At 41.0% G+C, this 14,276-nt stretch overlaps 1 protein-coding gene across 2 annotated transcripts in view; it reads right to left on the bottom strand.

Annotated features, from left to right (window-relative positions):
• LOC117489053 (dipeptidyl aminopeptidase-like protein 6) overlaps nt 1-14,276 on the bottom strand; it is an 84,686-nt gene that overhangs the window by 64,783 nt on the left and 5,627 nt on the right. Inside the window, exon 1 of one of the 2 annotated variants that reach the window (XM_034138292.1) lies at nt 5,316-6,115. The exons of the other annotated variant lie outside the window; for it this stretch is intronic. Within the exon in view, the coding sequence (XP_033994183.1) occupies nt 5,316-5,507 (192 nt within the window). The 5' untranslated portion in view covers nt 5,508-6,115. Of the gene's footprint in view, nt 1-5,315; nt 6,116-14,276 lie in introns of those variants that run through there. 2 annotated transcript variants of the gene reach the window in all.

Genomic DNA, 14,276 nt, shown 5'->3' with positions numbered 1-14,276 from the left:
CACCACTACAAAAGTCATTACAGAACTAGAGCTGGAAAATATAAATGTATACCAACAAAAAAAATACCAGAGTGACTATAAACAAGAGTGCAAGGGAATTCATTGTATGCAATTAAGCAATAATGTAAATGTGGATTATTTTAGTGCACCAAACAGGTGCCTTAAAACAACGTTTAGAAGGCAAAAGTTGAAATGCCTTTAGGAGCGCATGGTCCTCGCAGTCTAATATAGCCCTTTTAAGGACCTGCCAGTTATAAAAGTCCAAATGCAAAGCCTGACACCAACAGAAACCTTTAGAGTCTATTCTAGATGTAGAGATTTCCCAAAAAAGCAATAACAAAAAGGATAAGGCAGATATTATGAAACACCGGAAACATCCCCATCTCTCTATCTTCCTTCAGTTACCATCACCGACTGTTGACTCTGATCAAAGCAGACGGGTTTTCTCCCAAAGATGTTTCTTAAATGAAGCACACATGCCATGACTTTACATCTTGTTCTAGCACTGAAATGTGTTGGATGTAAGTAGGTCATCATTTTGGAGGAGTGCAGCTGGAAACAAACAGCAGCTGGAAAGTAGCGTCCATTAGTAGACAGCGGTAACCTGAAGCATATACAGCATCTAGCCCGACCACAGAGATAATGAACACAGCCTATCACGTCTCGGTGCTCTCTTCTTTTATCTGGTCGCTCTTTGTGAGCTCCGTCTGGCGGATTTATCCGAGCTTCCGTACCTCAAAGGAAGCACAGAGCTAAACTTGAAATGGAAACTGGGCCAAACCTCCTTTTTCAGATCTGGAGTATCTGTAAGTAGACAGCAAAGTCAAGTGAATATAAGGACAGGGTGCGTGTGTGCGTGTGTGCGTGTGTGTGTGTGTGTGTGTGTGTGTGTGTGTGTGTGTGTGTGTGTGTGTGTGTGAGCCCTGGGCAGTGGTATCCGCATTCGATTCGTCAGGGTGATTTATGATTCACTCCCTTTGAACTCCAATTTCCTGCTATCTGAAACAGAATAACACAATTATGTAGAGAGTACAGTAGGATTTCACCGATGCGAAACTTAAGCGAAATGAATTTATGACGGCAGACACGCACGTATAATGATGCTTTACAAGATTAAGTCTACGATACACAGCCACAAATACACCCTGAAATTCAATGGTTACACTATTAAAAACACACTCCAGTAATCTCTTTAGAGAAATCTCATAGCTCACGGCTATTCGTGTTCATCCCCGGAGATATAGCCTACGTAACCTTGATTTTTCAAAATAACATTTTGCCACCAGCATCCTCGGGGAAAACATCACACTTTCTCAGTATCATACGTACATTTCAGGCAGAATCAGACCATTTAAAGTAATTTAAGAAAACATTGCCATCCCACTTTTAATCAAATATATGTAGCCTGGGAGGATAATACAAAATGCTGATGCTTTATTAATCAGCATGCCTGTCTCAGATTAAGGTAGCCCTGTGGGAAAAGAGCTTTTCACTAATGACTCATGCTTTTAGTTAAACATGAATACTCAGTTGCTGTCAGAAAAACACAAAAGGCAAGCAGCAAGGCTTGTTTTGTGAGTAGAAATCTTGTTTGGTTATAAAATATAAATGTCATTGATATTATCATTATACACATGAATATGATTACATATGAAATTATCAATTTAATTATGATACAAGCTGAATTTAGTGATTTAAATACAGCAAGTCTTCTGAAACCAGGCTCAAGGCAGGAACCCGTGATGTGCCTTGATTATAATCAGTAAAATGTTTAAATGTTTTAAGAAACTGACAGGTAACAAATCTTCAAACTCTAAAGAGGACACAAAAATGGTAGCTTCACTTTGAGATAACAGACTATTTTTGATGCATCTTTGTCTTCCATTGAATAAGTCAGAGGGACATTGGTTCATTCTTTTTTTAATCAAATTGTAAGGACTAATACTTGTCAGGGTCATTTCTTTTCAATTTGGTCTTGTATTTTAGTTTATATAAAGAATTAAATTCAAACTATCCACACCAACTGTTATACCTTGAAAATGTGCTGCCCCATATCTGTTATACACATAGGATGATGTATGATTCCCTGTAATGTGTTATCTTGTGTGGCACTTTGGTTTTTATGTGTTGGAAAAGTCAGTAAACAATACCAAAATGAAGTTGAACTACGTTTTTCCTTCTTTAGCAAAAGTTACGCCTTAATGTCGACAGTTCGGAGAAAATCTGTATGAAAAATGACTTTGCAACTTAATATGTGTTTTCAGGCCCGGGTAAGGTCAAGTGTCCGCTTTCAATGTGAGGCACAAGCGGAGAAAAATGTTTACATTTGCTCTGCTGTGTCTGCACATAAGGAAATATCAATACAGGCCAGGTCATAAAATGTCCCAGGATAGTCGGGAAGTGAAATCTGAGTATATTACACCTTTACATACAAAATCCATTCATTGAGGACACTTGCAGGTTTCCATTTGCAGTAAAGGGTACTGACGAGAAGAAACTACTGATGTCTCCATTGGTGACTCAAGCTCTAATGAAAAATACTGATGCTTTCACACAGAGCACAGCAACAATTAATCAATCCCACAACAAACACACACTCACGCCAAAAAAGAACAAAGCAACAGCAAGAGAAAAGTCTTAATTATTGAATTCATTTTGTTATTTAAAACCGTGCATGTAAATATCTGGATGTAATGAATAAATTCATTACATTTCCGAGTCCATTTTTACCCTATCCCTCTGCAAAACTAATAGAAAAAAACAAAAGCGCGTTAAACTTTTACTGCATTGGAAATAGCACTTCTTGAAATGGTCTCCTCATCTCCTGAGGCTAAAGGCAATTTCATGCTCCAGCACGACTCAGGGGGAGATCAGGACTAAAGGTGACCTCAAGGTTAACGGCCCAAATCTAATAAATATGTTGGAAATCCAGCAGCACAATAACAGCTCCTGGTCAGCCTTTCCACAATCCAATCTCAACGTTTAATTGCGAGAGAAAATCACGATTCTCTATTTTTCAGCAGATCTCTTCCAATGAACAAAGAGGCTCATAAAAGAAATAGAAGACATATAACGAGCTCTGTGCACAGGCTAGGTGTTGCTGTGACAGCCAAAGCAGTGTCAGTGTACAGCCTTTTGCCAACCTTATCACATGATTCTAGATGTGACAGACATCAATAATTCAGAAGAACATCACAGTGTGTGCAGCTATTTAAAGATTAAAGGAGTCAAGTACACTTGTGTTTGCTGTAGGTTTGAACTAGTGTCATCCACAAACAAGCAACACATGAATACACGTTTTTTTTGTTCAACTGCTAACACATTAAAATAACACATAAAGCACAATGATGGAAGCTGCCACGCAGAGAGCAAAATCTCAGCTCAAGTCTTCAAAACTCTGAACACGTTTTCTGCTTTGCACCCAATTTGCATTTCAACATGGCACTTTTTGCAACACACTGCACACTGTTCTCTACACAAGACACAGACATCTGACGCAAAGTCAAGTGTTTGACATCTGAAAAACTGCCATTTAAACTGCCTCACTAATGGACAAATAAGCCGTCACACGCTCCACCTGGCCGAACACCTAATTGCTTGATTGTCATCACATCAATCAGGATGCAAGCACCAAAGAGCTCTGGTGATTACCTGTTTTTACGACAACAATAGAAGCCATAGAGAGGCTAAGACATATGTGTGGTGTAAAAGTAAGCCCTGTTTTCAAAGTCCATGCTGAGCAATCGTAAAAACTGTCACAAGTCACTTCATTACATGTCACTTGTTAGACGCTTTTATCCAAAGCGACTCACATACTCAATACTGTGGGCAATCCCCACAGGAGCAATTTGGGGTGAAGTGTCTTGCCCAGGGACACAACGACATGCTGACTGCAGTGGGGTTTGAATCTGTGCTCCCTTGATCCGAACACCAACGCTCTATCCACTGCGCCACACGCCTCCTGATGACAAGTCACTTCATCAGGCTAAATGGAGGCAGAGTCTATAAGACGTAAGCAGCTGTGTGTCCTTGTCTGTTTCTCTTTTTTGGTTCAAGTAGGCCTAATCAGTGAAAATCTGCCTCATAAAAAAACATCATGATGAAGGCCAGATAACCAAACATTGAGAATATAAAGCATTGTCATAAAAAGCATTTCATTTTGATTGATTTCGATTGTACTTGCTGTTCTGTATTTTCTTTGTGTGCATTATCAGAAATATGAACTGTTGGAAAGACAACATCCTGTTTGCCAATGGACAAAAGTCAAAGCCCTACTTTCATTCTACATTCATCTCATGGCTTCAAGGCTGAATTTGTAAATCATAGGCCACGTGCTGGCTCATATGAAAACACTTGATTCCATGTTTAAGTCACATAAAGACAGATGTATTAACAATTATTATGGAAATCATATTCTTACAAAAACCTTGACCAAGTCATGGACCAATCCACCAAACTAAGCGAGAGCCACCATCGCTCACAAGGGCAGCCAAAGCATAGATGTTTAAGACACAGATCTTTTCATTGTTGCTTGATAGTAGCTCTAAAAGATAAATGTATATTCTAAAATACAAGCTGAATAACAGGCAGTAGCAGGTGGAAGAGCAAGTGTTTGGTCTCACACTAAAAAATCACAACTCAACCAAGAGGCCCAGGGTTCCTGTGACGTCTTCCCCTTTCACTATATTTTGATTGTTTGGCTTAAGTGCATAATATGCCAACATGGTGACCAGCATAAACACCTCAAAGCTTGAACATGATAATTTAGAAAAACTGTGAGTGACAACAAAGGCTACATCCATGTGTGTTGGAGGCTATCCCTAAATCATAGTCTTCACTGTTTCAGCGCCACGGACAGTAACAGAGGAAAGGTTCACTTTACAGACACACACACACACACACACCAAAACTGCAGATAATCACATCAGACAATATAATGAGTTTTACATCATCATTATCTGTCAGAAGCTGTCACTCATGTCATCTGAGGGCTTTGTTCTAACCCTGATTTCATGTTTTACAAAAACAAAAGTGTTAGTCCAGCTTTCACATACAGTCAACTGAAGCAACCAGGCAGAACATGCATATTCTAGCAAGAGTCAAGCTACCACAGCATGAAGAACAACCTTTTCAAACTTTCTTGACCCTGTAAAAGTCAAACAAATATGTCTTCAGAGATACTCTCATCCTATCACTTAACATGTGTGTGAGTGGTCTGTGTGTGTGTGCATGTGTGTGTGTTTCTTATCTTATCTATAAATCTGGAGATTATTTTATAAACGAGGGTTATGGGTAATAAAGTAAAAGTGTCTTACATCCTCATCCTCCTTCGAGCTTTTTTTACGATACTGGATGTAAGGTCTGCCATCGCCGAGTGGCTGAGGGGTCTTCGCCGCGTTTTCCTCGTCTGCAACCTGACCACCGAGCAGGTGACTGGCCTCAGGTGGGTGCGGGAAGGAATTGGCCGTATTTATCTTCCCGGTGAATCTCTGATACAGCGAAGCCATATTATAGGTCCAGTCCAGATCAAAACAACTTACAGCATGTCACAGCCACATACAGGTCTCGCCTGAATCGTTTTTTTTATTGGTTTTCTGTGCGCTTCGAGTAGAACCGATGGCAGGCAGACAGTTTTCACCTCCGGGATGGAGCAGAAAAGATGGGGTGAAGATACCGAGCTAGTAAAAAAGCATGTATGAATAGTGAGTGACTCACAACGTGATGTGACAGACCAGTATAAAGCTGAATCATGTGCAGCGATGTCCTTTTAGCTTTGTCCAGGCGCACGGCAGACTGGTGGGTTGAAGGTGTAAATAGTTGCTCTAATCTGTATTCACAACACGCTGTCTCCCCTCTTCAGTTTCCTGATGCCTCCTTACAGCGAGATATCAGGCGGATGCGCTGAGTTTCCGATCAGATTTTCGATTCCAACCAGACTCCGGTCGATTGTCGGCAAAACACAAGAGCAAAAGATAATGATTCGACACTTTCGGCTGTGTTTTTTTGGCAGACCTCACGCAGTAACAGTGTGAAGGACGCAGAGAGCCCGGCGGTGCTCTCCGCAGACGCACTCTGCATGAGAAGTGACCAGCAGAGAGAGAGCCGCGCTACTGTACTGTCACTACACTGCTCCGGGTGCTGCTTTACGCACAGACATTCAACGGCACTGCGCGAGTTTGATCCGGATTCTCCTTTATTGAAACCCCGTGATGAAAAATGGGACACGTTTATGATTTTTTTGAAGGGGTTCATAACATTTCCTCCCAAATGTTTGTATTTGGTCCCAGGACAGAGCTAGAGTGCCTCTCTGTGGCGTACTTGAATAGGACAGGCTGCCCACACACCTATAGTGCAGGTGTAAAATGACACATATTTCGGTTTTTGCTCATGGTTTCTCAGATGCTTCAGCTCTTACATATTGAGTGAAATCAGAGATCAGTGAAACACATTTTTTAATTTTCCTTAAATAACAAGAGAATATGCCCACATGCAGAACACATGTGTCCTGTCATTAGCCTATAAATAAAATGCAAGGAATGTATTTCTGTCTTTCAAGTCTTATTCTTTACTGTAATAAGTCAAACCATGAGTGTCTCTCCCCTTAATGTATGCAGTTTGCCTTCTATCATATATTTTCAGTCAGTCCACATCCACAAGTGTTGTTCAGCTCATACATTATATTTCATGCTTGAACTGCTCACAGAGGCCCAACGATTTGCAGCTCTCCGGTAAATGCAGAATATTGGCTTATATGTGGTGCAGGGAGGGAAAGGCTCTTGAGTCAAAGTGTTAGAATATCTGCCATCCCCGTCATGAAAGCCACGGGCGAACACCCCTCAGCTTCTCACTGTGACAGCTCAAACTACCACTCCATTGGGGCCGAGCCGAATTTCTGAGAAATAGGTCATCTTCACACGGTCCAACTTCAAAGCAGCAATAAAGCAAGGCTCAAAACAGCCCCTCACAGATGCTGTTGAATAGCAGGGTTCCGCATCTACCATTAAGTGAAATCAAGTTCATTTTGTAATATTTTGCAATGAGCACTCAAGGCGCACTTACTACAACAGTAGATATGAGCATTTTTCATATTTGACTTTGAACAAAGAGCGAGATTCAATAAAACTCTTTTGACAAATGGTGAGTCATCTCCAGCTCTGAACGAACTGCTAAAGGCTCTTTGATTCATGGCTTGAATTATGAATGTAACCTATTTAATAAGATACATATCTAGAATCCCTCCTATTGATTTCAAGGTCTGGACACTCATTTAAAATCAAGAACAAAGGAAGTTGCTGTCTTTCTCTAGTTAAAGTCTGTCCCTATCCCTCCTCTTCAGTGTGAATTCATCTTCCTTTCATTTAGAGTATGATGTGGTGCACTATTTATAAATCAGAACTTTGTTGATGCTTTTTAGCAGAGATGTGTGTTTAAGACTGAACATAATGATGTGCTTCCTGCAGTCTCATCTTAGACAGTGGCTGGCCTTGGTCCCTGTCATCATTTGTTTCTGTAGTTCATAAATGCCTTTCCTGGGTGTGCGCACCCCTTGGGGAAATAGGTTCGAGTCACTCCAACCTCTCTGATAGATGTCTTCCAATCTCCCTCACCTAGTTCGGGAAGCTATTGTGTCCTGCCTGGCTGCTAAACGCTCCCCTCAGGACCACGCCGGGAGCCATGGGCTCTGCTTGAATCCCCTATCGCCTCCTCGCAGATCCAGCAGCTGACTGGAGCAACGCCCGCCCCCCTACTCTCACAAACATCACTGCAGTCGAGCTCTGCATTACGAGAGGCAAGAATGTGAATGTAGAGAGGCATGTAATAACAGCTATAAAGAGGATGGTAGCTGCAGCATACCTAATACCTCTGCAGGAAGCTACTGTAATGGTGCTGTTGGAGTCAGTGCAAGCCAAAAGTTACTTATGATTTGATATGGGACATTGTAATCATATTTCAAGCTCATACCAGATGCATTTGAATCCAAATGACATAATGCACTTCTGTGCACTTTATGATGCTGTGAGTGATGGCTTTATGTGGCTCAGTAAACTCCCCTGGGTGAGTTTGCTTTTGATTTGATATCTTATTATATAAGTGCTTGAAGGAAATCTTTTTATTTCACTTCACTGTTGAAATGAAGCCAAAATACTAGTGCTGACATACTCCACAGGGTGCTGCAACACTCTGAGATAGCCTTCAGGATAAATCCCACCACTGCGTGAAACAGTCAGTTAAGTTTAGTTAAAGTCTGAAGTGGAACCAAGAAGTCTGAGAAACAAAAATGGAGAGCAAACTGTTGTCCTGCATGTAAAATGAATATAGTCAAAAGTGTTAAATAATTGGGCTTTGGAGGCTTGTTCTTTATTGTTTTAGCTTTAAGCGATGCTATCACCCCTAAAACATATTCATGCATCGTGTTTAAACCCATTTAAACCCCAAACATATGTAACACAGAGTTAAGTGGGGTGAAAAGTTTGAGGCTCAGAGTCACACATTATTTATAATACATATAATGTAACAGGCTTATGATACACACATTTAAGTGTTTGCATTAACTCAAATGCCACCACAGGTTAAGCAGTCTCCACCCGCACTGCAACAAAATGATTCACACATTAATTGGATGGCAGAGCAAACAGGTCAATCAATCAATGTCTGGTGGGAATGCCATAATATATCATTTCCTCTCAACATCACTCAGCTGAATAAGGAAATGACTGCGCTTCTCTACATGATTGTTACGGAATGGATTTATTTACAGCTAACCATAATCACATCATTTTTTACCATTTTCCCATTTTGTATAAGCCGGACACTAATTTCCCTTGATGCTAAGCTGAGCCAAGCACAGCAACAGGATTTTTTTTGTTATCATCCTGCTGCTTGTGTTGGAGGACATGCTCATGCTTTGTTTACTGGACACACATTTTATCCTGAAGCTACCCTCGAGACATCAATACACTCACATTGATTCATACATTCAGTTAAACTGAGTTGCATCCATCAACTTTGTTCAATTATTAGACCTGTCTCCAAGCAGGAAATATCCTACACCATAACTCATCCTAACTGTGTCAAACTGTGAATCTCATGCAATGAAGTTTATGGCAAAGATGGGCTACTGTGTGAAGTTAAAGGGACAGTTTTTATTTTTAAGAAACTTTAAGTCAGGTAATGCTCCCCTTATTTGGCCTTCTTACTGACGGTGACAAAAGCTCATCCATAAAAGGCTTAACGCCCACTTTCCGTACTTTGCATTAAAAGTCGTACAGATTCTCGGAGTAATAAACCATCGACAACTGAACACCCAGATACGACAATTATTGTTTTAGATTCAGTGTTACTTACCCTTTCCGACGATACCATTATCTCCGATGTGCATTGCTGAATAAACGTATACAAACACTGCTAGAAATCGTAGCAAAATACGCTGCTTAAAACTCCAGAACTTCCCTGAAAATCATCACGTTTTAAAGTTTCCAGTGATAGTTTTGCACATTGAAGTTAACACTGCAAAAAGAAACTGCTAATCTGGTGCACATTCGCCCATATGTAAACAAATAGTATAGGCTAAAAAAAACGCGGCTCCAGATTTAAGGTTACAAGAGGCAACTTCCTGTTTATGGGAAATGTAGTTCCAAAACACATGATTACGCCCCAGATAGCTGATAGATGAAAATAGCAACACCACTGGCTATTTAAACAATTTAAACCCACTCCGCCCCAAACTGCCCTCGTTACATAATGCCGTAAAGTGTGGAATTAAGCCACTATGCGCCAAGACACTCTCCAAAAGCGATTTCCAAACTGGTGTTGAAGACATCTTCTAAGAGACTGTGCGTCTTTGGTGTGAAGGATATAAACGTAAAAGGTAGGATACTTGAAACACTAAATATACCCTGGTGCAAATAGCATCTGCCTAAAATGTAATGTGATTGACAATATCCATTGCTTTTGACGTGTGTGTTTGTTGCATGACTCATTTACCATCAGGATAACCATGTTATATAACAAATAACCATTGCTCCCAGGTAAACCTCTTCCCCTATCAGTGTTTATCAAAATGTAATTATGCCTGACTGAAAACAAAAAATCCATAAGACTGAGCAGAGAAATACATTATCACTGAATTACACCCAACACTAGGCTCCTTACAACTCGTAGCTTATTATGTGCCATGTAACGACACTGTGTTCAATTACTGTGTCCAAATCATAGTATTTGATTACAATTGTAATATGTCATCTCTCTGAAATCTTCACATTTCACTAAAGCAGTCTCTGAAATCAGTTAATTTTAATTGATAATATGCTATAACGACATGCATAGAAACTTACTGAGTCTCATGTTAATTCCACATAATGTTTGTTTGTGCACATTTCTTAACTTATTTTTGCCTGAGCGGTGTGTAATATTCTACTTTGTCAACTGCTTTCCATGACTGAAACCAACAGAGTATGCTATGGCATGGTAGAACTGCCATATTATTATCTTCTACAGAGAGTAAGTGCTAAATCTTCCAGTATATTACGGATGAAGGAAAGCTATGTACTGAGCCCAAATTGAAATTGCACCAGATAAGTCTCTGAGGAAATGGAGTTTAATGCTGGCTGATGTCGTAGAATAGACTTTGGCTACGTTTGAGCCGCAGACTACAGTCAAGGATTGTGACAGCAGCAGAAGATGAGGAGGAGAAGGGGGGACATTTTGAGCGTATACACTGAACGGGGGAGCGTGACACTGAGAGTTTATCTTCACATGTGTGGTTTTGTGAGAATAGATTGTGTGTGTGGCAAAAGAACGGATGAAAACTGGGTTGGGGTGAACGAAATGAGGGAATTTATGACATGAGAAGTGTGAGACAGGATTTAAAACACCTTTTTTCTCCTGCGTCTTTTTCAATAAGATAATGTTTGCGGGAATTTCCTAGTGCTACAAATTATACCATAACAGCACAACATGTTCTATACTTCTCTCCTTGCATCAATGCATTTATGTGAAGAGTATATTTAATACTGTTTCTTTCCTAGACATGTATTTGGAGCCAAAGAAAAAAATCATCTTTTAACTAACAACAACAAAACATCTAATGATCACTATTGGCTTGTGTTTGTTATCACATTTAACATCACTTTAATTGCTTGCGAACAACACAAGTTATCCTAAACTTCTAATGCTCATCGATCTCCCTTGCAGCCAATTTCCATGCAAGACAGAGAGCAGCATAAAGCCAGCATTTCATCAAAGCCGAGCAATTAGCTGACCTCCTGAAAGCCATCTGAATGATTTTCATATAAACAAAGAGTAAACAAAAATGCTTGAATTCACACCAAGCCAACAAGGAATACAAACCAGGAATTGAAACTGAGTATCTCACACAACAAAGCATACATACATCTATCCCAATGTTCCCCTCAATGGCTCGATCCCTCTGAAGTCATTAGATGGTAACACCTCACAAAGAATAGCAATGAGGCACTAAGCATTCTCCACAGCATATGTAACCAACCATTCATTAGAAGTCACTAGAAGAAAGGAAATTAAACAAGAAGCGTTTGTCCATTAAGTTCATGGGAAGGGACGTCGAGACCCTCCCGTCCCCTTCTGCTCTTCCAGTTGTTATCAAAAACAGCCAGCATCCTTTTTCTGTCAGGAGCAGGAGACTCACCCATAAACAATAGACAGACATTCCCCCACAGCGTGCCATGCATGCTAAGAGGGCCCCTTACCCTTCTGGAGGTCCTGCTGGTGTCTATCTTCATCTGGGTGGCTATGAGGACAGACATGGTGGAAAGTGCCACTCGCAGCGCTCACACCTCTGTGCTGTGAAGTTGAGGCTGCTGGAGGTGCCCGAGAAGTTCTCCCCTCTCCTTTCCCTCCCTCTCTTTCCTCCAGCTAAGGGAGAGGATGACCCGTGGGTCCAGGAGCCCGACCAAAAACGCCTCCCTCTCTCCTCTCAGGGTGAATCAATCACACAGACACAGGCATTGCCTACACAGAGGAGGAGGAGGAGGAGGAGGAGGGGGGGTGCATCTCCTCCGCTCAGGCTGCTCCAAAGGCTACTTATCTCTCCCGTCCTTACTCCCTCCCTCACTAGCTCACTCCCTTGCTTTCTCACTCCCTCTCTCACACACACTCAAACTCTCCTAATAAGACTTTTCCCGGCTAAGGTGGAGAGTTCAATAGTGTAAGAACATAAAACACACACATATATACTGTATATATAAACAGGTAACTGGCATTGTTTCAGCACCAATACTGCTTACGAGGCGTTTTTCCCTTCCAGTGTGTGTGTGTGTTTTTCCAATCTGAGTGTGTGCACATCTTACCAAGAAATTTATCAATTCAGTCCCCTTTGCAGCTGGGTTGTGATTAAGCCAGAGTAATATTTATGCTGCCTGTCTTCCACATCATAAAATACAACCCCGTCACACACACACACACACACACACACACACACACACACACACACACACACACACACACACACACACACACACACACACACACACACACACACACACACACACACACACACACACACACACACACACACCTATCAAGCTATGCTAACAGGACAGAAGTCTGGCACAATCCACACTGCTGCTTTATTTATGTATAGCGGTGTGTATTGAATCCCAGGGCTGAGACTGCGTAACCAAAGCATGGAGCCACGGTACAATGAGAATGAAATGGCTTTTTTAAAACAACAAGTAGTATTTTTCAATGGAGATCCCAACAGACTTTACCTTTTTGTAATACAATCTGCTCAAGTGAATATGACAAAAGCCGGAGGCTAGAAGCACCGTACCTTGGGAAGACACACACAGGGAGCATTCATAACTCATTCAACAACAGTAAACCACAAGGCTACACACGGTCAATCTCCGTCCAGATGGACTCAGGGGCTGACCCACGGCTTGTATTGATGCTGCTGTCCTGCATTTTGCTTGAGTTTGAATTCAAGATGCTAAGGTGGTGTCAACATTGAAGGCGTATGTGGTGCAGGGTCATTAAGGCGGCATCACATTTCAGAACAGTGCTTAAAGTTGTACAATTCACAGCTACGGATGCACGTATGTAATTTAACATTTACGAGCTAAATGTGCACTATTCTGTTATGACCTTGCCAATTATTCATCGGAGAAGTTAATACAATAAAGTTGGGATGCCTATGTTCTTATTTCACAGCCAGCGGTATGTTTTACACCCTGTGGTGGGAACTGGTTTGAGGATTCACAACGCTTCATAAATACTTATATTCATACAGAATGTATTTTTCACTGTGACTCATGGACACGTTTAAAGCTAGACTCTTACCCCTGCAGCTGCAGCAGTTCATCACTAATGACTGCCGGGCTTCAGCTCATATTTTACATGTTCAATTTCCACACAGACACCAAACCCGAGATGACAGAAGCAGCTGATAAAGAGCAGCAGTTAGTTAAAGGTAGGCAGCATAATCACAGAACACGAGACAATACAAGTTCAAATTAAACAGAGGAGAACTCAAGAGAAGAGCTGCATGCTAAACGTATTCCTTTCACTGCTAATCACGCCAGCATGTAAAGCCATACTCTACACAGGGGATGATGATGATGATGAGCTAAAGTTCATATTTGTATGCACACTACAGGAGATAAGGTTTCATCTGGGAGAATAATTGCTTTGGTGACTGTGCCATGGAATAATAACATTCTGTGAGTTACTACAAGACATGCTGGATGTCGTTATAGCCGTTACTGCTAGCAGGCTGATTTTGTGCATGACATGACATTTCCCAAGGGTCCTTTAAACAGGCCCTTGATTGGTCATCCTACATATTCATTTGTGTCACATTTACAGCCATGACAAACACTCCTATTATTATCAACATTCTCGCAGTAAGTCACTGTAATTGCAATTAGTGTATAAGGTCAGCGCCAATATTGCTGTAAAGCGCGAAGGTGATGTGGTGCTTTATTATACAGACAGAAGACTAACAATGCGTAGCTTGATTTCTTTTTTTTTTACTTGCTTACTTGGACTAATTTAAGACTAATTTATTTTCGTTTGTCACCTCCTGCTGACTCTGCAGAATGTACGCTGCCATTAAAGCATTTTAGGAGCTGATGTCAAAACAAAATCATTAATTAAGTCTGTGCAATCTATCAATGGCACTGACAAACTGCAGGCATATTAGTTTAGAACAGAACTTAAACATCCCAATGACAGTGTGCATTTTGGTTTTATTAAATCACACATATTGAGCGGAAGCGAATACAGGTCTCTCGATCGAA

The sequence above is a fragment of the Trematomus bernacchii genome, unplaced genomic scaffold, assembly GCF_902827165.1.
Source record: "Trematomus bernacchii unplaced genomic scaffold, fTreBer1.1, whole genome shotgun sequence".
NCBI lineage: Eukaryota > Metazoa > Chordata > Actinopteri > Perciformes > Nototheniidae > Trematomus > Trematomus bernacchii.
Note: the sequence above shows the minus strand (reverse complement) of the source record. Positions and strands in the feature narration are given on the sequence as shown.